Raw genomic sequence first — 24,848 nt, forward strand, 5'->3', positions numbered from 1 at the left:
TTCAACTCCCTGAATTCCCTAGCCAGCCTGCATGGACTTTAATTCCCAGAATTCTCCAGCCAGCACACATGGATTTCAACTCCCAGAATTCCCCAGCCAGCCTACATGGATTTCAACTCCCAGAATTCCCCAGCCAGCCTGCATGGATTTCAGCTCCTGGAATTCCCTAGCCAGCTTGCATGGATTTCAGCTCCCAGAATTCCCTAGCCAGCCTGCATGGACTTTAATTCCCAGAATTCCCTAGCCAGCATGCATGGATTTCAACTCCTGGAATTCCCTAGCCAGTATTGAAGCCCACCCATCTTAAAGTTTCCAAGGTTGGGAAATGCTACTCTTTAACTTAGAAATTTAGTTCAACATCAACAGTCTCTTGTACCAGCAAGCCAACTTCAGCAACTTGGCCTATGCTTAATTAATGAATAAGCCTGTAATTAAGCTCAGGTTTAAGATCTGGGTTGCAAAATTGTGAGTTTGTGTACTGTGCAAAATTAGCTAAAGATTTAGCGCTTTGTGTGCACCATTCAATCACCAGGTTCAACCTGGAGGGAGATGAGATCAGAGTCTTTCCCAACCTCAGCATTTCTCAACCTCAGCAACTTTAAGATGGGTATACTTCAACTCCCAGAATTCCCCAGCCAGCATATGTGGACTTCAACTGCCAGAACTGGGGAATTCTGGGAATTGAAGTCCACCCATCTTAAACTTGCTGAGGTTGAGAAACACTGGTCTAAGCCACCATTTCCCCGATGGCAACGTCTTGATTAGCTGACCTCAAAATGTGATAAATGAACCAAGTCACTTGGGGGGGGGGGATGCTGTTTATTCCTGCCATTTACAACCTTCGCAGCTCTGTAAAGCAAAGGAAAGCTGAAGGAAGACCATAAGCACAGGGACGGTTTCACTTAGCGTCAGCTTCGCTTAACGCCCAAGTTGTTGGTCCCAATGCCAAGTGGGGTCCTGGTTTCTGCCTAGATCACACCCCTGCACTTCTTGGAGACTAAAATATTCTGGGCTTTTTGAGAACCTTGCCCACGCAAATCTCATCTTTCCTTTTCAGACAGAGCCATTCTTTTTCCTAGCAGCTGGCCAACTCAGGTGAGTATCAGATGGGCTAAGGACAGCGATCCTCTCCTAGCAGACAATACTGGGTCAGGGGTTAGGGGTATTGCATTGATTTTCTACCCTGCCTTTCGGTGCATTCCGAAACTCAGTCCCATTACAGCAATAAAAACAGAGTATAAAACACAACAAAGTTAATACCATTAAAACAAAACAAAAATTCAAAATCAATCCCTACAATAAATTAAGAGCTGGAAGCTTGGCCTGGAAATCCAATCAATTTTGCAAAGAATGATGGAAACTGCTCACGACAAGCTTCTGATTGGTCCAGCTGCCACCCTCCAGCACCATGCAACGCAACAGGCCTTGTGCTACCCAGAGATATTCAGCACATGGTGAAGGTGAAAGGTCCCCTGTGCCAGCACCGAATCATGTCTGACCCTTTGGGGGGATGCCGCTTTCGCGACGTTTTCTTGGCAGACTATAGCGGGGAGGTTTGCCATTGCCTTCCCCAGTCGTCACCCTCCCCAGCAAGCCGGGTGCTCATTTTACCGACCTCGGAAGGATGGAAGGCTGAGTTGACCTGAGCCAGCTGCCCGAGAGAGAATCCAGCTTCCGCTGGGATCGAACTCGGGTCGTGGGGAGAGTTTTGGTTGCAATACTGCCGCCTACCACTCTGCGCCACACGAGGCTCTTCAGCGCATAGCACACATAAAATACTGCTAAATATGATCTCAACAGAGGAGATGTCAGACAGCACAAGAAGAACCTAGAGACAGGTCATCCTCGTTTAGCGACTGCCTTGTTTAGCAACCATTCACAGTTACGACAGTGATGAAAAAGTAACTTTATGACCGTTCCTCCCATTTATGACCTTCACAGCTCTGTAAAGCAAATTGCTGGCTGGGGAATTCTGGGATTTGAAGTCCACACATCTTAAAGCTGCCAAGGTTGACAAGCACTGCTCTGGAGATTGCTATCAAGTCTCTCCTCAGTTGTTTTTGCTTTCTGTTCAACTACTGGTTCAATGTACTGTGTGAAACCCAGAAAATAGGTTGACTCTGCCTAGTTCAAAAGCATTGTATGAACACAACCAGTAAGCAGTCTTGGTCCTCAGCAGCCCCAATTTGCAGAAAAACTGACCCACACAAAATGTGTCCTGTTGCACAACAGAAGCAGCCTGTGGGGCACGCTGGGGCTGTTCTGCGCTGAGAATTTGCCCCACCCCAAGATCCACCCTCCCATTTGGTCATCTCTCCGTGATTTTACTGCATTATCAGCTTGCTCCTTGGCCCCTTGTCTCACCCAGATTTTTTCATTTCCTGTCCTCCTTCAGCTATCGAGATGGGACAGTGGCGGCAGGGAGCAGCACAATGGGGTTATTGCTTTGCAATGCAAAGTTACAAGGCGGAGGCGAAGGGAACGATGCTCTGGCGCTGGCATGCCGTTCCCCAACACGGTGCCCACCAGCTGTTTTGGACTAAAACGTGGAGAATTCCTGGCCACCAATATTGGAGGGAAGCACGAAAGGCTGGTATAATGACGGGCATTGGGGTAAGCTGACCTGCCTGGAAAGTCCCTTTCATTCTGCCCCCAGATATAGGTGAATTCTTAACTATTTCTCTTCCTCGTCCCAGGGCTTTGCAGGGGGGACAAACGACTTATGCACCTTCTTCAGACGCTGAGATGCAAGAATGTAAGAGCGGCATTTGTAGGAAGACATCATTGCGCACGTATCGGCCTTCTGGCTTCACTGCTCCTCACTGCAGATGCTGTTGTGCTTGTCTACATTATTCAGCGATAAGTGCAAATCAACACAGTGAAAATGAAGCAAAACAATCATTTAACGACGTAAAATATCATCCTCCAAGGGATGGCGCAGAGCCCCTCTTTCCCCGGCTGGTGGCATTTTGCAGGGCCCCAGCTTGTTCGAATAAGGGTAAGTGGCAACACCGACTCAGCAAGCATCAGACACCCCCCGAATCTGCTCAGATGCTGCTGCTTCTCGCCTGCGGGTATGTCTGTGTGTAATCTGTTCTAAGAGTGTCCAGGGCTTCCAGTTTTGTATATGCAAAGACGCCGGTTGCAGCTGCTGAGCAGATAGGAAAATGTACTCTATGGATGCTCGAGGGGAGCAGCTTTCACACTACCAGGTGATTTGGCCCAGGGGCAAATGGCCCGTTTGCCAAGGACCAGGACCCCCTTCCAGATTCCAGCTCATGTAATCTGAGCCACTTTGCGAGCAGACAGTCACCCCCGGCAGTCCCTCCTCCATTACGGGAGGCTGTTCTTAGGGAGGGCGGCTTGCCCGGAGGCAATCAGCTAATTCTGACAGCGGCGACAGCTTTCTCTGGGAGGGATCAATCTTCGCAGCTAGTCAGATACACTTCCAATCACTTTTGTGCCTGTCTTGCTTTCATCTTCGGAGCCCTGGAAGACATCCAAGGGTCCCCGGTGCCTCTGGAGGGGCGGCTGCAGAACTGCAAATCGGGCCTTGCTTACAGCCCAGGAGCGCGCAAAACCCTCGGGGTGCCAAGAAGGGTTCGGCCACCCTGGGTTTCATGCTCCTCGGTGGTTGCCCTTTTTGGACTGCACAGTGAGCACACCAAGCCTTGCTTTCTGCACTGTACAGGTGGTCTTCGTTTAGCGACCACCTCGTTTAGCAACCATTCGCAGTTACGATGGTGAAGAAAAAGTAACTTTGCAACCGATGCCCGCATTTACGACCTTTGCAGCTCTGTAAAGCAAAGGAAAGCTGAAGTAAGATCATATGCACAGTCATGGTTTCACTTAGTGACTGCTTTGCTTAACGACCAAGTTGCTGGTCCCAATTGTGGTCACTAAACGAGGACTATCTGTATGCCAGCTGAGTCTGCACAGTATGCTTAACCAGAGTTATGCAGTCAGTCCCTTGTCTGGATTTCTACACTACATTGGACTCACAAAAGGCAGCACAAAACCATCCTAAACTACACACCTACAGACCAGTGCACAGTCTTTACCTAAGGTGCTGTGTGAATCCAGCTGTTGGCCAACTGGGACTGGAGTAAGCAGGCTGTGCGAACAATGAATTGGCAGGGACTGAGTTCTGGGCCTGCCTTTGGAGTGCTCAGTGGCTGCATGCACACAACATGCCTGGCCTGCATGGTGAATTGACCCATTTCTGCATTCACCATACATTGACCATCACGTATTCACTGGATGCCTGTGTTTGCTCATTATCTACGCTGGCTATAGGCTCTGTGAGATAGCCAGCCTCCCTATTTGGAAACCAATGAGAAATTAAAATTATAGCTTTCTTCGCTAACCTCTCCAAGCAGATTAAGCGTTTCTTGCTTAACTTCCAGCAATTCCTTCTTCCCTCCAGCATTGAAACCGTTCCATCCCCATGTCGGTCGTGCTTCACCCCATGACAAGGACCAGGGTTCCTTTCTGCACTGTCGCTGCTTTAGCACACCATTGTCATAACCCGACATTGCCTGTGAGCAATGGATGGTTCAATTTACACAGCTATTGTAAAAATGCTGGATGGACAGCGCAAGGTCAGAAAATGGGAACTCGGCTGACATCACTGGGTGGGAAGTGCGCCAGGGAGGACGGGAGGGAGGGCTTGGATCTTGTTCAAAATTCAAGACTGCGACGGCTAGGAGAGAATCAGCATTGTTAAATGAATGCTTGATTCAGCTGGGAATACCGCAGAGACACGGAGCAATCTGGGCTTACAGGCGCCTAGCCTGGGGAGGACAAAGGGTCTGCGGGTCAGGCGGCAAGACAGAGCACTGTGCGCACGCCTTCAAAGCGAAGAAGCGCATAAAAGCCACAGGTGCCTGATGGGGATGATCAGAGGAAGCGCATCCTCATTTCTTTTAAATGTGAAATTCAATTATCAGTACAAGGAAAGGAGCCCACGTACAGACTTTTTGAATTACATAAAAATGATCTGTGCTTACTGTGTTTTAAGGAATTAATGAATCGTGAATGCTAGAAAAGGCTGTGTTAGAAATGTACATTGTTTACTTATTCAAAGCCCTTCTCTCTTTCCTGGGCCTCATTTCAAACGCCAGCAGCTGCTCTCGTGAATTTCCACAGACCACCACTGGTGCATACCCCCATATTCACAGGACACACTTAACTCCGTTTCTTAAAGATTTAGCCATCGCCTTAACACAACCTATGTTAAATTTAGTTAGTTTTAACCCCAGGTAGTCTTTTGCAGTGTGGTTTAACACAGTGAGCAAATCCCAGCCATTTGGTTAGCTTGTAGTTTAATGGCTGCAGCGCAAAAAAGGAGTTCATTCTGTACCTGGGTTAAATGTGTTGTATGAACGTAAGGTAGTCCTTGACTTACAACCACAATTGGGACCGGAATTTCCATCATAAGTCATTGCGTTCATAAGTTGAGTCACCATGTGACTGGACCTGATTTTACGACCATTTTTACTGTGACCGCTAAGCAAATCACAGGTCATTAAGTGAATCCAGCTTCCCCAACGGGCTTTTTTTGCCAGAAAACAGCAAAAAAGTCACAAAACATGATCACGGGACCACGGGACGGTGCAACCGGTTGAAATGCGATCCCGTGACGGCAGGGGGTGGTGCAATGTTTTGCGATGCTCGGAAGTGCTTTAGAGGCCATAAAGCACCCATTCTGAGGCCATCGTTAAACAAACAGTCATAAGTCGAGGACTACCTATAGTCGTTGTGTTAAAGCGGAGAGACCACCGTTCGCTTCCTTTGGTTTACTTGACCATCAATGCTGTTTCCCCAGCGGGAGCATTGATTTGAAGATGGATGTTCAATTGATCATGATGGCTGGTGGCTCCAAGTTCATGCCATGTATCCCAGGTGTTTGGTTGGGAGCTGAGGAAAGGCATTTAGCTGGGTGAGATACAGCCAGCAAAAGAAATAAAAACCTGAATTTTTATTTAGCATCTGGCTAAAGCAGGGGTGGAACACATTTTCTTGCTCTGGCGCAACAACTTGTTGTCCTGACCCACTACTGCAGTGTTTCTCAAAACACTGGCTAGGGAATTCTGGGAGTTGAAGTCCGCATGCCTTAAATTGCCACGTTCAAGAAACACTGCACTAGAGGACTGCAGCATGAATTCTGGTGACTGGGGATAGACAGAATTATTTTTAAATACCTTTGGGGGGAAATTATGGTTAGAAATGGGGTGACAGGCACTGGGGAGGCAAATGCTTCCTATTTCTAACCTTAACCAACACCCTCTCGCCCAACACATAATTGGCCTGAAATTATATAATCAAAATTTAACAGAAAATTGGCAAATTTTCAGGCCATTTGTGGGATTCACAGGCGTCTGCATGGAGGAGGTCAAAATCTTCAAGATGGTGGTCGTGGCCTCATGCTCACCATCTTGCGGATTTTGACCCCCTCCCACAGACAACTCTGTTGAAAGACACAATTTCCCTGCAGGTTGAGGAGCTGCGTCTTAAAGTGAAGAAGCATCCAGATGACTCTATATACGACTAAAACTCTGGGGTCTGTAACCTTTAACTGAGCAAAATGGTGTGTCTTAAGCCAACCATTTTTGAACCAAGGTACCTCAAATGGGCTAATGTACAGAATGCATCCAAAATCCAGGACCCATGACCCCCATGGAAGGGAAATTTGGCAAAATTTATAAAAATGATCATAAAACATTTTATGACATAATACAGAATGACATAAAACATTTCCTGTGGTCAACTCCTGATGTTCAGCGTGGGCTACCTTCAAGCCAGAGACATCTCTGAATGTTGGTCTGAATTTTTGAGAACTTTTCCAGCGAAGGCAGTCCATTAGAAGCTCTGCCGTTGTTGAAGGCATGGAGGAATCTGGTAAGGAAATATCTCTGAAACAATGACCCGATGGGTCACGGGTCTTCTAGTTCTTTTTAATTATCTTTTCATTGTAAGCCGCTCGGAGTTGCTACAGAGCTGGACGAACTCAAAACTGAAATATGAAATTAAATTAAACACAACCTTTCTGACTGGCACAGCCTAAAAGCCTCCTGGCTTAAGACTACTGGGCGTTTGAAAATCGAGAAATCTATCCGTGGTGGAGAAAAGTGAAGCAGGTTTAAAACTCAGATTGCAAAGGGTCCTACGGCTACGTTGAACTGATGCGCATTCCCATTCCTGCATTAACACATTTTGTTTGCACAATGCACTGTGCAAAGCACATGGGTTTGGCTCATATACCAGGCTAAAACGTCCAGAATGGAAGCCTGTTTAACAGTAGCCAAGCTTGGTATGCTGTATGAATGCTTGCTAGCTCGTTCACAGAGCTAAGCGTGTCTGAACACTGCCAGAAGCCACTTAGATTATTCTGCTGTTACCTGTACAACAACCTTGTGGAGTGGTCCAGCATTGGATCAGTGTGTAAGAGTGGGGAAGGGGCAAAAATGAAGGATGAGTGATTTGCTGTGAGTTTCCTAGTCAACAGAGATAAAATTCAACCCTGCCTTTTTTTTAAATCCACAGCTCAGCTTCACTGGGGACCCTTCCCAGCCCAGGCTCTTCAGATTAGACTAGGATAAAACTTCCATCATCCTCAGGAGCAAATGGCTAAGGCTGATGGGAACTGTAGCATGAAGGTGGAAGGACTTAACAAATACCTGCAATGGAAGAATGGATGGTTAAGTTAATGGAATTGGCTGAGATCTCGAAATTGACTACTTCGATTAAAGAAAAGACTTGGAAAGGTTACTTGGAAACCATTTTTGGACTCTTTGCATGAAACTGAAAGAAATGAAATGTTAATTTTGGGATTAGAATTGTTTATGAAAGAAAGTCGGAAGCTATTCTTTTTCTATTCTTTTCTTTTTCTTTTCTGCACTCTTCATTTTGCTCTCTTTCTGATCTTTTCTTCTTTAGTCTTTTTGTTTGTTTGTTTCTTTATATTTCATCTCTTGTTGAAAATTAATAAAGTTTTATGAAAAAAAAGTGGGGGGTGATGGGAACTGTAGTCTGCAACTGCTGTAGCCTGGCCTGGCCCTGATTTGGGGAAATGCTGCCTCGAGGCTCCTGGACACAACCGTCTGTCATTGTTCCCAAGGTTAAGCAAACTGGTGCATGGTGCCAGAAAGCCACGGTGAAAGGCAGCGTTGGAAGCCCTTATCTTTGATGATCACAACAGGACTCCTCTTATTTCTGTTCTCTGAAGTCAATTAGTCTTGACGTGAGGCTATTATATCCTTCCAACTGAAGCTGAGCCCGACGGTGACTGGCAATTTGCGGGATGGCTCTGCCCGGCCGTCATCACAAAGGCGATCAGACCCAGACAGCCACAGCCTCCTGCCTGGCTGGTGTCCTCAGAGAAAACCTTGGGGGAATGGGTGTGTGTTGGGGCAGGCAAGGGCCAAAGGAAGCACGCAAGCAGGTTGCCTCTCTTGGAAAATCACAGAGGGTCTCTTTGGGGGCTCAGCCCCCTAAAAGGGATTGCCAACTTTTCAACACGGCTCCTGCTCCTGCGCCTTTAACGGCTGCTAGTTGGGTGGAAATTATACAGATCAGGAGGGGAGGGTCCGAAGCAATGGGGTAAAATGGCAAGGGAGGCGTTTCACGCTAGACATCAGGAGGAACCTCCTGATGGTATGAGCAGTCAGCTGGTGGAATGGGCTGCCACATGAGGTGGTGAGTTCCCCTTCCCTGGGGGTCTTCAAACAGAGGCTGGAGGGTCATCTGTCTGAAGTGTTATAGCAGTTCCTTCACTCAGTAGGGGGTTGGACTAGATGACCTCCGAGAACCCTTCCAACAATGGTGTGATTAAGGTTGATGCTGGAAGCTAGTGCTTTGCTTCAGAACAATCTAGCTTCTAAATTAAATTCAGGGAGCCATGAGGCCTCTTAGGGAGGTATCAGAAAGCAAGTAAACTTAAGAACCAGGTTTGACACGTTGTGCAAACACCACCAATTAATGACCATCATCTTGAGGGCACGGTGGCGAATCTCTTTAACAGAGTCGGCCCCCGCCACCAGCAAACGCCCCCTGAAATGAATTTTTACAGATGGTGCCACCGATGCAGGTATAGGGACTGACTCCATGAAAGATGTTTGGCACCCTGTGCTTATGCGGGTTCTGTACACACAAGGAGATGATCACGATGATGGATAAACTGCCTCATTGAAGCCTTCAACAGTTTTAAGAGCACAGAGACCGGGACAGAACCCGGTGGCCCCACTCAATTCTTCCCTCCAAGCTGAACAGGAGGGCATGGGCATTCAGCCCTCAAAGCTTCAGCAAGCCCATGGTTTACCCTTGAACTAATGGTAAAGTTATCTCTGTCTGTCTGTCTGTCTGTCTGTCTGTCTATCATCCATCCATCCATCCATCCATCCATCCATCCATCCTTTCCCGAACCACCCCTGGTGCTTTCTTAGAAAATAAAACACCTGTCGAAAAAGAAGGACAACGTTAACCTGGCCCACAGGAGAGGCCCCTGGGGGAGGCAAAAAGGAGGACCAGGGGGATTTTCCCAGTTCAGAAATGTAGAGAGAAGGCTCCGTTTTGACTGCCTTGCCCGCTTGTGGGCAGCGGTTTTGTGCATGCGTTCTCAGAATCAGCCCGAGCAGGTTTCAGCTCCAGCTTGAACGCAGGACATTGGATTCCCCTCTTCTTGCTTCTGAGTTGCGTGGCCTGAGGTGTTACGACAGAGCAGTGATTTAAAGAACATCTGAAAAATCTGGGAGATGACTAATAAATCCAAGTGAAATCCAGCCTTCACGTAAAACCGATGTCAGTCCCTCTCAGTTGGATAGTATCACAAGGAGATGCCGCACGGAAGGGGAAGGAGGGCCCACTTACAAGTTCCATAAATCTCTGGATTTATGGCCAGTTGGAGAAGACAGCTGGGGTGGGCTGCCTTCTGTCTCTCTGCTCACTCATTCAACGTGGATGTCCTCCTGGACATCCAGTCGGGACAGCTTCTTTGACTGATCTGGTTAAGTAGGCTGGACAGATACAGATTTTCCTAACAGACATTCCAGCAACGTCCTTGCTATTTCCAGTGCACATTTACACATTTTTCATGCACGCACCCATGCATACACACATACACACACACACACACACACAAAGACATAATATGCGAGAAGCTTAACTGGAGCCCCGGTTCACCTGTTCTAAGCAACAATTCAGCCCTGGAACATTAGGAGGGCATCTCTGAGCATGTTTGAAATTTATTTATTTATTTATTTATTTATATTTCAAATTTCCATCACCGCCCATCTCCCCCGAAAAGGGGACTCTTTAGGGTTATGCCACTCTTCTGTCACTGAGCATTCGTGGTTACCGTCTACAAATCTGGGGATGCAGGAAGGGGAGGGGAGGAAGCAGGCTTGAATGTTGAATTTAGAGCTTTAGACGAAAGGCTGGGTTCCCACAGCCCCCTTCACCAGGTTAGGCAAGGACCCAGCATCTGCATTCACAACATGCCAAATTTAGCTAAGGTTAATCTTGGTTAGGTTTTTTTAGTTGGCTTAGCAGGTTAGCCTCTAAGAGTGTGATGCAAACTGAAAAATAATTTAGTTCAGTAAGCAAGTAAATTTCATTGCAGAAATGCAACCAAATATTTTAATAAATCATGGATCGTTAAGCAAATCACTGCAGTCATTAAGCAAACCCCAATGGACGTATCTTGCTGGAAACTGGCAAAAAAAGGTGGCAAATTGCAATCATGTGACCGCAGGATGCTGCAACTGGTCGTAAATATAAGCCAGTTGCCAAGTACCCGAATTACGATCACGTGACTGTGGGGGTGGTACGACAGTTTGTGACAGTCGTAAGTGCAAGTACAGGTCGTAAAGCACTTTTTCTGAGACCGTCGTAACTTTGGACTGTCAATAAACAAACAGTCGTTAAGCAAGGACTACCTGTAATGTAATGACATAACTTGCGCTCTGTCATTGCACCGCCCATTCAGTCGTCCAAGGGTCAACATTTAGTACCAGTCCTCCAGACGTAATGACCCGAATTCCTACCTTCCCCAGCCCTCCGTCATGCTGGCTGAGAATTGCAGGCCCAGAAAGAATTGGGGGGGACGGACACTTTCTTAGGACCTCAGATCTGAAGTTTCAACACTGAATGGTACACTGCAAAACCAGAATACTGTATTTTTAAATCTGGATGTGCTGAAATCAAGTCGTAATTGTACCAGTAATTGCCATTCAGATACGGGAGACAGCCCTCCCCTTCCCCACGCTCACTGGTCTCTTAGCTTTCATATATTTTATGCTATTGTCAACACACCGACACCCAGAGCCTGGCATCTTGAGTTGCAGGGATTTCTGAATTATTCTTGAATAAAAAAGCACAGATAAATTTGCAGCTGTCTATTCCAGCAGCTGTACTTCTGTTTTTGTTCCTGCAATCAGACTGATGCTCCACTCCTGCACTAAAGAGAAAAGAAACGGCGTGCCATCACTTTTTGCATTCAGGTTCCCGGGAGCCAAAAGATGTATGTGCGAACTCCAAAATTTCCTACCGCTGTCTTGACTTTTTTGACCCACCCACCCTGCTTACCCCTAAGCCGCTACACTGAAAATTCAGTTAAACAGGCCATCTAGTGGTAAGGGTATCTGTCACTCCCGAATATCCGTTAAATTGCAAATTTATCATTTGTGGCTTTTTCATTGTGTAAGGGTGTCATTAAGCAACGGATGTCAACTGATACCAAATATGTAATTTGCATCGTTTATGTAATTAGGTTATTATGCACGGGATGTAAATCACTGTAGGTGATGTAAAATTGATGTAAAATTAATACAAATTTAACTGCCTTGTCTGGAGCACCAGAGCTGCAATGAATGGGTGGAATTTTGGCCTGCTAAATGGGAAAGTCTGTTAAACCCCGGTTTCACTGAACAGTTCTTGTGATATTTGTGGCAGTTTGTAAAGTTATTAGCAGAACTGTTACTGGTGGTGATGCTAATGCATATATTATTAACATTACTAGTAGTATTAATCCAATTACTGGTACAGTATTCCAAGAAGGCAACTACTGTGCTGATATTAATGTCAATAAAAGTATTCCTAATATGATTATAACTACATTTAATAGCAGCAGCTTTTGTACATGGTGTTACAGGTAGTCCTCGTTTAACGACCACAATTGGGACCAGAATTTTGGTTGCTAAGTGAAGCAGTCATTAAGCAAATCTGACCTGACTTTACGACCTTTTTTGCAGCAGTTGTTAAGTGAATCATGTAGTTCCCCATTGATTTGGCTTGCCAGAAGCTGACTGGGAAGGCTGAAAATGGCAATTGTGTAACCACAGGACCATAAATGCGAACTGGTTGCCAAGTGCCCAAATTGTGATCATGTAGCCACAGGGACGCTGCAACGGTTGTAAGTGTGAGAAGAGAACCGGTCATAAGTTGCTTTTTTGCAGCACTGTTGTAAGTCCGAACCGTCACTAAAGGAATGGTTGTTAAGCAAGGACTACCTGTATAGAAGTTAAGCAAGAAAGCTACTTCCTTCTTACTGATTAAAGGCCAATGGCACAGAGAAAGGGAAGGTGAAGAATGAAGGGGCGGGGAACACAACGGATCAACAGGACAAATGCAGCTCTGCATTCATTTTGGCAGCCAGAAGTGGGATGCCATTCGCCACATGACCTCAGAGAAACTTGGCAGCATGCAAGGCATGCAGACTGTGCAATTTCATCCACAAAGCCTCTTCAAAATAGTCAGTTGATGTCTTCCAGCTGGGATGGGTGTTCTAGAGAAGGTTACTCCAGACCAGTGTTTCTCAACCATGGCCACCTTAAGAGGTGTGGACTTCAACTCCCAGAATTCCTCAGCCAGCCCTGCTGATTCCTGGCTGGCTGGGGAATTCTGGGAGTTGAAGTCCACACCTCTTAAGGTGGCCATGGTTGAGAAACACTGCTCCAGACATTCTCCAACCTTGCCTGCAGGTGCCTTGGACCTTCACAACATCTGTCCCACCTGCAAACCTCAAAAGGCAGAGCTGGGCCAGCCTTTCTCTCCTTGCGCACACACTTCCATCCCGTGAAGCACCTTGGACACCAAGGCAAAAGGCCGCTTTGGATGACAGACATTTCACAACCGTCTGCAAGGCCTTTAACCAGGCGCTTCCTCCTTGGCTGCAACTAGATGAATTTGCTGTAGAAGGGAGTGCTCTCAAAGGCTCTTGGGCAAGGCAGTGTGGCACAGTGGTTAGAGTGCTGGACTAGAGACCCAGGTTCTAGTTTCCTTCCAGCCTCTGGCTCACTTAGGGTTAATCCCTTTCTCTCTTTCTCGGACCAGCCTACATCATAGGGTTGTTGCTGGGGGAGGGGGCAGGGAGAACAGATGGGAACTTCCAAGGTTCAAAATGGGATGGAAACCAAATAAAAATGGCAGATTGGTGGAGCCTCCCTGTCGAGAAGAAATCTATCTGAAGAGACGGCCATTTGGGGAGAAAAGCCTCTGGCGGCTGCAGGAAGTCAACTGGCCTCGCACGTAACGAAGGGGAAGGCTTTGATCGTGACTGCCATTTTGACTTTTCTGACTTCTGCAAGCCCCTCTGAGGTTCGAATTCCTCGCCGTGTGTAGGGAGGGCTCCTGCTTCGTCCCCAGCCCCTCTTTCTCCCCCCACCCATAAATTCCATACTCCTCTGTAATTCCAGCAGGCTGCTTTTGCTCAAGGCTGCAATTACGAGGAAGGAAAACTTTCCCTCCCATCAACCGTCTCTTAATTTGGCATAAGAACCAATTCGTCTCCAGAACGGCCCACCGGGCACAGCCGTGCCAACGTAGGCCTGGCGCTCAGCGCGGCACCCCTCTGCTTCTGGGCCCGAGTCGGCAGTTCAGGTCCACCTGCCAGGATGCCCTTTCTCTGTCCCGCCATTCTTGCTAATTCAAACTGAAGTACTTCTCGCTTTCTTTAGAAAACGCTTTCTGGCCATTTTGGTGTTGCCTATTCAATTCTTCAATCTAAACTGAGGAAGGGAGAGCCAAAACCCACCCTGCCCTGCCTGTGTGGCTAATTCCACTCTTGCTACCAGCTCAGCTTTTTAACATAAGCCTCCCTCCACCCTGCAGGAAAGCAAATTTCCAGTGTAATGAAACAGGCGACGTATGAAGCGTGCTAAACGAGGGTGTGGGCTGCGCAAGAACTGAAAAGCAGGCAGCCTCCAGGAACGAAGAGGAGAAAACAAGTCTGAGCCCACAAGGGCTGCAACTGAGTAACCAGGTTCAGGGGGTCGTGCAAACGTCGCGTCACGTGGGCCCGAATGAGGGGAATACGTCTCGGTCCACCGATGCGGGCCTGCTGTCTCTTTTGGCCGAAATGTCAAATTGCAACTGGCTGATGCAGATGTGAATCACCTCTTTTGAAAAACGGTCATCCACCCTGCCGACTTTAATTTCCTTTATGGCAGGAAAAATCATTCTGGAGGGCTCGGCCGGGAGGAGAGGCGCTGTGAGTGTGGAAACTGGCCTACCGCTCCACACATCATTCCAGGTGTGTTTGCACACTGCCCTTGAGCACAATCAGCTGGCATTCAAAATGAAACTTGCAAGACTTGGTTTGAAAGGCTGTGCCCTGACTTCAGCCTTCCTCAATCTTGTCCCTGCAAATGCTTTGGACTACAATCCCCACCGTTCCCTGCCGAGCAGAAGCACCGATGCCAAGATGGCCACCGCCCGGGACCGCAGCCCGCAAATGTTGCGACAGGCACCGATGAATTGTCTGCAACTGGTGTTGAGCGTCGCCATCCTGCTTTCATTTTCCTTTTAATATATTTTTTATTGAATGTTATAAAGCCATTACAGTTGATAACACATAATAACCAACTTGTATATAAACTATAACGCTATTATAGAAAAGACAATAGGCTTAAAAGGGGGGACATAAAAGGAGATGCTGGCGCAGACATTGCAGCAGGGAGGCAACGCTGTGAAGCACATTTCATCACCAGTCTGCCCACCTTCTCCGTGGGCACCCACCCTACCCAGGGCCATACAACAGTGTTAGCGGTAGTCCAACCTGTGAGAATAACTTCAGACGGGAAAGGCCAGGAGATATCATAGATCTAAGGAGTTTGAACTCTGACTACAGGTAGTCCTTGCTTAACAACCGTTTGCTTAGTGACAGTTTGGACTTATGATGGTGCTGGAAAAAAACCACTTAGGACCAGTTCTCACACTTAACGGCCATTGCAGTGTCACCGCACTCACACGATCATGATTTGGGCACTTGGCAACTGGTTCGCATTTATGACTCTCGCAGCGTCCTGTGGTCACGTGATCACCATTTTTGACCTTCCCGGCTGGCTTCTGGCAAGCAAAATCAATGGGCAACCGCATGATTTGCTTAATGACCACATGGTTCGCTTAATGCCCATGGTAATTCCCTTAATGACCGCTGCAAAAAAGATCATAAGATCGGGTCGGATTCACTCAATGACCAGTTTGCTTAGCAACCAAAAGTCCAGCCCCAATTGTGGTCATTAAGTGAGGACCACCTGTACAATGCCCAGGCAGAAGAGGCCAGGTGGGAACAAACCAGCAGAAGTCTGAGAGATCTTTCCAGCTATTCAAAGGCGGTCTGCACTGCAGGGGTGTTCACAGAGAGGAATCAGTCAACCAATATGGCAGCTGTGAATATGCAATTGAAGGCTAACACATTTTATATGCAACAGATATAAAAAAGCAGCAGGCTTTGCAATTTATGATGTGGTTGCAATTTAGGATGGCTCCCCTGGTCATTTCTTATTGCTTAGATCAGTGTTTCTCAACCTCAGCAACTTTAAGATGCGTGGACTCCAACTCCCAGAATTCCCCAGCCAACATGCATGGATTTCAACTCCCAGATTCCCTAGCCAGCATTGAATCCCACCCATCTAAACGTTTCCAAGGTTGGGAAACACTGCTTGGAACTTGGAAATGAAGTTCAACGTCAGCAATCTCTTGTACCAGCAAGCCAACTTTAGCAACTAGGCCTATGCTTAATTAATGAATAAGCCTGAAATTAAGATCAGGTTGAAAATCTGGGTTGCAGAATGGTGAGTTTGTGCATTGTGCAAACAGACCATACAGTTAATTAAAGATTCAGTGCTTTGCGCATTCAATCACCAGGTTAAACCCGGAGGGAAGTGTGATCAGTTGCCTGCAAAAATGCACCTCACCTGTTTCATATGACCGGAGTCTGCCTTCCTCTAACCCCCCACCCCCCGCATCACAGCAAATGACATCAAGAGTCCCAGGCTTTTGGTCCAATGACCTGTTGCACGTCAGGATGATCCTGATCTCTGATTTAGCACTAAAAGGCCAAGCTGAGAACAAGACGCTCTCCCATTTCTCTTAACCCGTAATACCTTTTGATTCCCGTCTGTACACAACCATCTCTGGGCCACAGAAGCCCACAACTCTCTCAATTCAATGCGCACAAAACGTAGGTTTGCGTTGAAAGACTAATTCCTCTGCCCGCAAACAGGCACAATGTTTGAAGAGGGGATGATTAGGCAGCGCCCTAGCCTTGTTCGGTGCAAATATACCTTGGCCCTTGTAGACGGTCAAGCCTGAGAGATTTTCACCGCACAACTGCAAGTGATGGGCATCAGCCAGCGGCTGATTCGCCAAAGAGCAAAATGCCCCCTCCCCAAAGTCTTTCTGTGCTAAGCCGTCCCAGCGGTGTCATCTCACGGATGGAAGTGCTGTGCTGCTCGGTGAGGAGCTAACGGTAGATGTGAGTTTGGGCTGTGTAACTTAGGAGAACTGGCAATGGAAATGCAGCTTTGGTTCTCACCACTGGGATAATGAAAGCCAGATTTCCACATCTACTTCCTGACAATCAGTCAAAGTACAAGGCATGCAGGCTGGCAGTGGCAGCTGATACATCCCGAGGACCCCAAATTCAGGGAAGTCCGCTTTGGCATAAAGGAAGATAGAAATACCATCTGAAATCAGATGCGTTGGGTGCTACGGTTTGTGCAATAGAATTGATTTGTTTTTTATTCTATTGCATTCTTTGTAGCAGAGTTTATGAGGTTGGGATGAATGCCACTGAGAGTCGTTCACAACTGAAGCGGTCCGTAAGCCCGGGAAAAGAAATTAATTAAATAACTCATACAATCCTGGTGCTTCAAATATGATACCCTAAGGAGAATGGGCAATCTGGGATACAAGTGGCCCCCGTTTTTTCGTCTGAGAATCACCAATATTAGGAAAACTAAACTCCTGATACAGCAGATGAACGTTTTTTCCCAATAGCCAGAAAGAAAACAAGAGATGTGGCGTGCCGGCCACTTTGAATTTCCTTGAAAACATCTGCTTGTTTTCTGCACCGTCGGAATGAAAGAAGCATAGACGGCTGCCAGAAACCACAATGACATGATGGCAGACATGACATTGCTTTTCCCCATGGACATTTGTGGGTTTTAACCATGTGGAAAGGGGCGCTTCCTTTGGTCAATGTCGGGAGGCGAGGCATTTCATAGCTGCTGGAAACATATGAAATAACATCAGCCTTCTGGTTTTTTTTAAAAGGGATCAATTGGTTTGTCTATGGGAAGAAAGTGGGGGATGAGTTCGCATTGCACTGAAAAATAAACCCTGAAGCAGGGTCTCTCAACCCTGACAACTTTAAGGTGGGTAGATTTCAACTCCCAGAATTCCCCAGCCAGGTTTGAAGTTGAAATCCACCCACCTTAAAGTTGCCAACGTTGAGAAACCCTGCACTAAAGGAACAAAGATCTGTACACACAAGAGGACCTGCACTCAGAGGTGCTTCTGCACATCCCCAAACACAGGAAGGAGACAAAGATGAAGAATCCCCCATGGGAAACAGGAACATCACACTCACAGCCATCAGGCGCAAGTCAAGAAATAGCCACCAGGGGTCAACATAGATCTCAAGGGAGCCAAGCTGCTAGGCCCTGCACGTGGAGGTGTCCTTGCATGCAAAGAGGGCTGTGGTGTCCCTGCGAGGGGTGGTGGTGGTGGGTCTCCTCCATATATCCAAGATTGCGCGCAAGAGACCAAGGGACTCCCTTGGTCCACAGCAGTTCTGGGCCCCCCTTTCTGCCCCTTTATCCAGCTCTCCAGCTGCGGTGGCTGTTCAGATGGCGTCCACTTACCCGGATGACGTAGCGGGAAGCATTCTTGCTGTCCAAGCTGACCGTCAAGGAGAAGAAGACGGTGGTGCTGTAGACCCCCTGCGTCTTGTAGAAGAGCTCGTTGAAGTCCCACTCGGCTGGCCTGCCGAGGGCGGCCATGTCCCAGCCCCCACAGTCCTCGATGACCTCCAGCATGGGCCAGGCGCCCAGCCGGTCAATCTCCGCCATGTCCAGGCAGGAGCGAAAAAACTCCTTGACCTTGCGCTCGGCCGAGGCCCGGTAGGGACGCCGCACCGGCTGCCGGAGCAGGCGTTGCAGCTTCTCCTCGTTCTGCTCGCCGATGGCAGCAATGGTGCCGTAGATGAGCTTGTCCTCAGGGATGCCGTGGCGGCGCAGCCAGCCGCCACAGGCGAAGGAGTAGAAGTCCTTGCAGGGGTCAATCGTCGGGTCGATGTTGGTGGCAATGAACCGGGAGGCCTTGGTGAAGGCCTTCCGCTCCTGACAGCCCTCCAAACAGTAGGCATCCTGCTCCAGGGCCAAATACTTGAGCACCAGGATGCACCCCAGGATGGCACACAGGCCTGCTGCAAAGACCAGGCCGGAGAGCAGGCAGATCTCCCGCCGGCTCCAGCGTGGCAAGCTGCAGCGAGGCTTCTTGGCCCCTGCGGAGCCCAGATGCAAGTTGAAGCCGTTGGGCAGAGCCCCGCTGCTGCTGTATTTGCTCACGTACTTCACCTCCTGGAATTCATCGTAGTGGGCCGTCAGCGAGTAGGTCTTCTCCATGCTGGCAGCTGGGGCGGGTGGGAGCCCCCAGGTCACTGGACAGCCGTGCTCCAGCCGTGTCCAGCAGGGGGCGCCCAAACCAAGCGCCAAAGTCGGTGGCGGCGGGTTCTCCACCAGGTTGGAGATCCTGGACAGAAATCCAGAGGATTCCTATGATGACTGACGATGCTCCCGGGAACAACCAGCAACCCGGCTCTTTAGAAGTCCAAGACGAGGGATGCTCTGGAAAACAAATATTTTCATGAGCAGCAGGAAGGACGCAGCCTGGATTTTCTACGGCTTCTTCAGGCGCATGGCTGAGTCTCCCCCACTCTGGCAGGGGAAAACAGCCAAGTTACGCGGAAGGGAACGACTCCTCTCCCGCTTCGCGTGTCCGTTCTTGCTGGATCCTGTCCCTTGGAGAGAAAAGGGACTAATCCTTTCTCCCCATCTCCCTCTTGTTCTCTCTAAAAAAAAAAAAAGGGGGGGGGGACTAAGAGAAAAGCCACTGCCTGGATCTGCAACGTTGGGCACTGACACTAAGAAGGGAGACCACGCCAACCGGCTGCTCCCTGCCATGCCCAAATTCCAAGCATCTCTTTGCAGGACTTTGAAATTGAAAGTAAACGGAATCTGCAACGCAGCTGGGCTCCCGGCACTTTAGGGATGCATCCCTCTCTTTCCCTTGGCATGAGCTGGAAATGGGTTGCCAGTGCCTTCTTCTGGGATCTATTTTCCCCCAATTTCACCGGCTAACTGTCCTGGAATTTCCTAGTGACCTCTTATCCGATACTGACCAGGCCGGATCCTGCTTCCCTTCCAAGGCCAGACCAAGTGAGCTTGGGCTGGCAAATCTTCCCTTTATTCGCAGCTGAGTGTCCCTCAAAGAGAGAGAGAGAGAGAAAGCGGGGGGTCCTCCTTAAATGAGCACGCTTCGCCACAGCCCGAAAAGGAGCCAGGCTAAGTCCGCGCCGGTTCCAGAGGGTCTCCAGCCGCTTGGAAAGCGGGGCAGAGGGATCCGGAGACCGAGGGGTGGGTAGCGAGGAGGCCCGGCGAATCGGCGTCGCTTCCTCTGGGACCAGTTACGAGCGGGAAAGCGGGCACCGTCCGTCGCTTGCTAGCCTGATCCTCCACCGCGCAGACGTTCTCGGGGAGACCCCTCCGCACCCCCGGCCCCCTCGACCAGCACGCGGGGCTTTTCCCAAGGGCGGGGATCAGGAGGCGCTCGCGGCCAGGACCCTCGCCTTCAACGGACGGGGGCGCCGACCACGCCCGCCACGGGCTGCGCCCGCTCCCCGCCGTGCCCAGCCTAGGCGGGCGAGTCTTCCTGGCCGCCGGGGACCCGAAAGGGGAGCCGGGCGCAGGGCCAGAGCCCCGAGAGAGGCCGGGCTGCCCGCGCCAACGGGGCGGACGAAGGGAGCGCGCGGCCGGCTCGCCTCGAGAACTTTTCCCGGCTCCCAGGCCAGACGGCGGGCACCCACCTCCGCCTCGGTTCCGCGCAGCCCGCAGGAAAGCGAGGAAGGCGACGGCCCCGCCGGGCGAGGGGAGAAGCCTTCGTGTGGGGGTGGGACGAGGATCTCTCCCTCTCTCTCTCGCCCCCTCCCCACGCGTACGCCGCCCCTGCCCCGCGCGCAGCCAATTGGCGCCGCGCCCTGTGGGGCAACCCGCGAGACCCCCCCCCCCGTCCTCCTCTCTCAGCTCGGGCGCGCTCAGGCTTCTGACCCCCCCGCCTCGCTGTCCCCTGCGATCGCGCCGCTCCCACGCCTCGGTTTCCCCCGGCCGAATCTGTTGCGCTGTCCGGGACGCCCCCCGCCCCCCGCCAAGAAAAGCACACAAGGAAAGTTGGAGGCGCGGGTGCGGACACGCCCCCCGCGGTGATCCCCCCACGCGCGCCGGTCCGGCGGGGGTGGATGCCTTGAGCCCCCTCACCGCCTCTCGCCGCCACGGGCTTCCCGTCAACTTACGCGGAGCGGAGCGGGAGCGCGGGCAGGCACCGCTTCGGGCGGCGGGGGCGGCGGACGCGCAGTGGCGCCGGAGGCAGCGAGGTCTGCCGTGAGCCCACCGACCCGCCCACCGCCTCTTCCCCGCCGCCGCCGCCGCCGCGGCTGATCGCCCTCCCCGAGTACCTGTCAGATCGTGTGATCGCCGGATCCAAAGGGGGGGGGGACGAGGAGGAGGGAGGGAGGGGGCTTCTCCAGCCCGCCCACGCCGCCCCCCCGTGCGCTGCCGGTATTCTTATGTAAATGGTCCGGCGCTGCCCGCGCCCCGAAGTCTTAGCTCATCCCTTCGGCCGCTCCGAGGCGCCGCGCAGAGAAGGGGGCGGCGGGCGGGCAGCCGGGGGAGGGCGCGACCCTCTGCAGCTGGGAGAGGACCCCGAGGGGCGGGGCGGGACGCCGGTCCCTTCCTCGCCAGGGAGTGGGGCAACTCGCGGTCGAGGTCAGCGAGCGCTCGGGCCGAAGCGACCCTCCTGGGGGACGGGACGGCGGGCTTCCCCGGCCGGCTTGGCCAAACGCGCGGCTGCCTTCTCCCCACCGGCTGAGCTCGGGTAGGGCGAAGCTTGCGAGGGTCCCGGGGCTGTGCGAATAATCCGACCCATTTGGTTAGTTCAGGGCTCAATCTCTTGAGCGAGCGGGTGAATTCGGAAGCCGGGTTAAATCTGTTGCGTGTTCACAGCCGAAGAGTAGAGCCGGGTAAGAAGGGAGGGGAGGCATCCGTGCTGGGGGACAGACGCCCCTCACCGCGTTAGCTTAAGCGGAGAACCCCCTTTCCAATAGTGCTTTAAGCCGACGGTAGGCTTATTTGCAGGCACTCCGTTGTGTTGCCTCTGGGGCCTCCTCCCACCGCGGAGAGCCAGTTGTTGCTGCCCATCGGGAGGGTGAGCCAGACGCCAGTGTCTACATCTGATGATAGGATGCTTCTGCTTCAGACCAGGGTGGACTAAATGACCTCTGGGTTCATGACTAATGTCAGCACGTGTGGTTTGGGACTAAGAATCCGTGTGCCTCTGACTATGTGTAGCCCTGGGTCTGTTCTGGCCAAGATCTGGCTGACGATTTCATGAGTTTGGGTCTCCCTCCCCCTTTATTTCTCCCCCCCCCCCCCAATATCCAGACTGAATCCAACTGGGAACCCAACGCTGCATTGCAGATGCATGCCCACCGTAACTACGCCATCCACAGCGGGTGTCGCCAGTGGAGATTTATAGTCCATCCATTATAGGACGATGTCACTCTGCTCTGGGTAAATCACATGGGCCGGAATGTGGGGAGGGCCATGCAAGGGACACCCTCTGCGATGTGACCTGCTTGGGCACCACAGGGGGCAGGAGGCCCATGCCTCCTTCTGGGGTGCTGGCACTGGGTAAACCCTGCGGGCACTTGACGGGAAGCAACCATCGGATGCTACCCCAATGGAAAGTCTACCCCCTCTCTCCAGCAAGGGCTTTACTGCAGCACTGAAGAATTCTCCCAGACCCTCCAGGTCATCATTCCAAGAACCCTTTAAGGTAGGCCGTTACTGTGAACCCCACACTAGAGAAAAGAGGCTGAGGCTGGAGAAAGTCAGGTGGCTCCTAGAATGAGTGGCAACACTGAGGGGATGTGGATTCCCACATGCAAACCAGCAATGTGAGAGATGGGTACGCGCCTCCCCGGCTCACACTTGGCTGGATCTCGCCTTGAAATCAGAGGAGTGGCATGATCAGTCTGTTCTGGGAATGGCCATCACCTGCCTATCTAAGCAGTGCAGCCTGCAGGAGCCACAAAGACTGCATTCACACAGCATGCTTAACCCAGTTTGACCCATTGTGGTGTGTTGCACAATACACTGAACCATAAGCCAACAAAATGGGCTGGAGTAAGCCATGGAGGAGGAGGAGGAGGAGGAGGAGGAGGAGGAGGAGGAGGAGGAGGAGGAGGAGGAGGAAAAGAAGAGGAAGAAGCTTAGCACAGTTTGCAAAGCCATCTACACCTGATCTAGTCAATCCAGCTGTGTGCACACAGCCACTCTGCAAGCCTGTGACCAAGGAGACCGGGGCTGTCTCGGGTCAGTCATGATCTCTTGCTCTGAGAGCAGGATTAGTGCAAAGTCAACACTGTGAAAACTCTACCTAGGACCTTCCTGTAGAAAAGTGGTACTTGCCAGGTATTGGAACTTACAAATATTTCAGCCCTGGAATCTGTGAAGTCACCTTCAAGGGTGCCTCTGAACATGCACAGAGCGTTCCGACTAGCTTCAGAAGCAATCTGAAACCCAGCGGCCTCTCTCTTGGATGGATTTTGAGTGTGAAAGAGGAAGGACCAATCACGAGGGACAGGGCCGAGTCCAGGCCAAAGAGGCAGGGAGCAAAAAAGGGAAGGGCCTTGACAGCAAAGATTAGCAGTTGGAGGTCTGCCAAAAATGGACCCTGAAGTGACCTTTGAAGCCTTAAGGCATAAAAAGATATGTGGCTGGGCGGAGAGATGCAACAGATTGTCTAGTAAAGGGTAAAGGTTTCCCTTGACATTAAGTCCAGTCGCGTCCGACTCTAGGGGGCAGTGCTCATCTCCGTTTCAAAGCCGAAGAGCCGGCGTTTGTCTGTAGACACTTCCGTGGTCACGTGGCCAGCATGACTAAGTGGAACGCCGTTACCTGCCCGTCGAAGCAATGCCTATTAATCTACTCACATTTGCATGTTTTCGAACTGCTGGGTTGGCAGGAGCTGGGACTAGCAGCGGGAGCTCACCCTGTCACACGGATTTGAACCGCCGACCTTCTGATCGGCAAGCTCAGCAGCTCAGCGGTTTAACCCGCAGCGCCACCACGCCCCAGATTGCCTACCAACACCTTAATTGTGGGCAATGCTTATCGTGAGCAATGCAGGGACTGTTCAGCGGGACACCTTCAATTGTCGGAGAAACCATTCTGTGCAAAACTCAGTGGCTACAGCGTGTCCACCCAGCACTCTTTACTGGGTCAGGAAAAGTTAGGATCATTCGCTCAGCATGCTAAGCTCCTTGAGGATTTCCTTGGGCTCAATTTCTGGTGGGTGGTGCTGGGAAGAAGCTTTCGTTCATTAACCAGTTGAAGCATGTTGTGTGAACACAACCATTGAAGTAGGTGAGGAACACCCTGGACAACTTACTCAGCGACCACCCATTTGCCCTCTCAATCAGCGCAACCAACTTCTCTGGGTCTGCGTGTTGGATATTGACACTTCACAAGTGTTTTCCGTTGTTGTTCTCCTTTCTGGATTTGGAGCTCAAACAAGAGACCCTCAGGAACTTTCTATTTTTTGGTGAGGGGTGAAAGTGGGCTGGGGTTTATGTGCTATACTAGGAGTGGTATAATCCAGTCTCCCCCCACCTCCCAATATATATACATGTGTGCTCATGAAGAATGATTCTAGCACTTGCTTACACAGGACAATAAAAATAAAAGGCAGCTGCAGAGCTTGATTTAATCAATTCCAACCTTTGCAAGGCACCACATATGTATATTTACCTTTATGTATTTATCTTGACAAGGATGTACAAAGGTTGGATTTGAAGCCAGGGCCTGATTTGCTCCAGAGCCTGGCTGGGAGGGGGGGCGGGGGGGGGACACATGGAGAGAGGAAGACCCCAGAGCTACTGGCCATGCGTTTACTGGAGTCATCAAGAAGGGCTTAATCTCGCTTCTGCAGTCATTATACAGAAACAATAAATATTTATAAATGCCTTTTTAAAAATGCCCAGATACTTAGACGCTCAAAAACGTCAATAAGCAATGACATAATTCTGCCTGAAGGATTACATTCTAAACAGACACATGGGGATAAAAAAGTAGAGATTCTACGTTCGATTTACCATCAGAATGGAAATATGGCTGGGCATTTAACCTTAAGAGAAGTGCCTTCTGTGGTAGGGGTGTAAAAACACTTGAGGGTTATTGAGGGAATGTTTAAGAGGGGTAAGGGTAGGAAAATATAAAGGCATCAACTCCCGA

The 24,848-nt window shown here is 50.3% G+C and overlaps 1 protein-coding gene across 1 annotated transcript in view; it reads right to left on the minus strand.

Moving 5' to 3' along the window:
• The window catches only part of ECEL1 (endothelin converting enzyme like 1), a 44,121-nt gene extending 25,094 nt beyond the window's left edge, over positions 1-19,027 (minus strand). The window contains exon 1 of the mRNA XM_063306307.1: positions 18,144-19,027. Coding sequence (XP_063162377.1) covers positions 18,144-18,905 — 762 coding nt within the window. The 5' untranslated portion in view covers positions 18,906-19,027. The remainder of the gene's footprint in view (positions 1-18,143) is intronic.
• Positions 19,028-24,848: the final 5,821 nt, after the last annotated feature.

The sequence above is a fragment of the Candoia aspera genome, chromosome 6 (genome assembly GCF_035149785.1).
Source record: "Candoia aspera isolate rCanAsp1 chromosome 6, rCanAsp1.hap2, whole genome shotgun sequence".
Taxonomy (NCBI): domain Eukaryota; kingdom Metazoa; phylum Chordata; class Lepidosauria; order Squamata; family Boidae; genus Candoia; species Candoia aspera.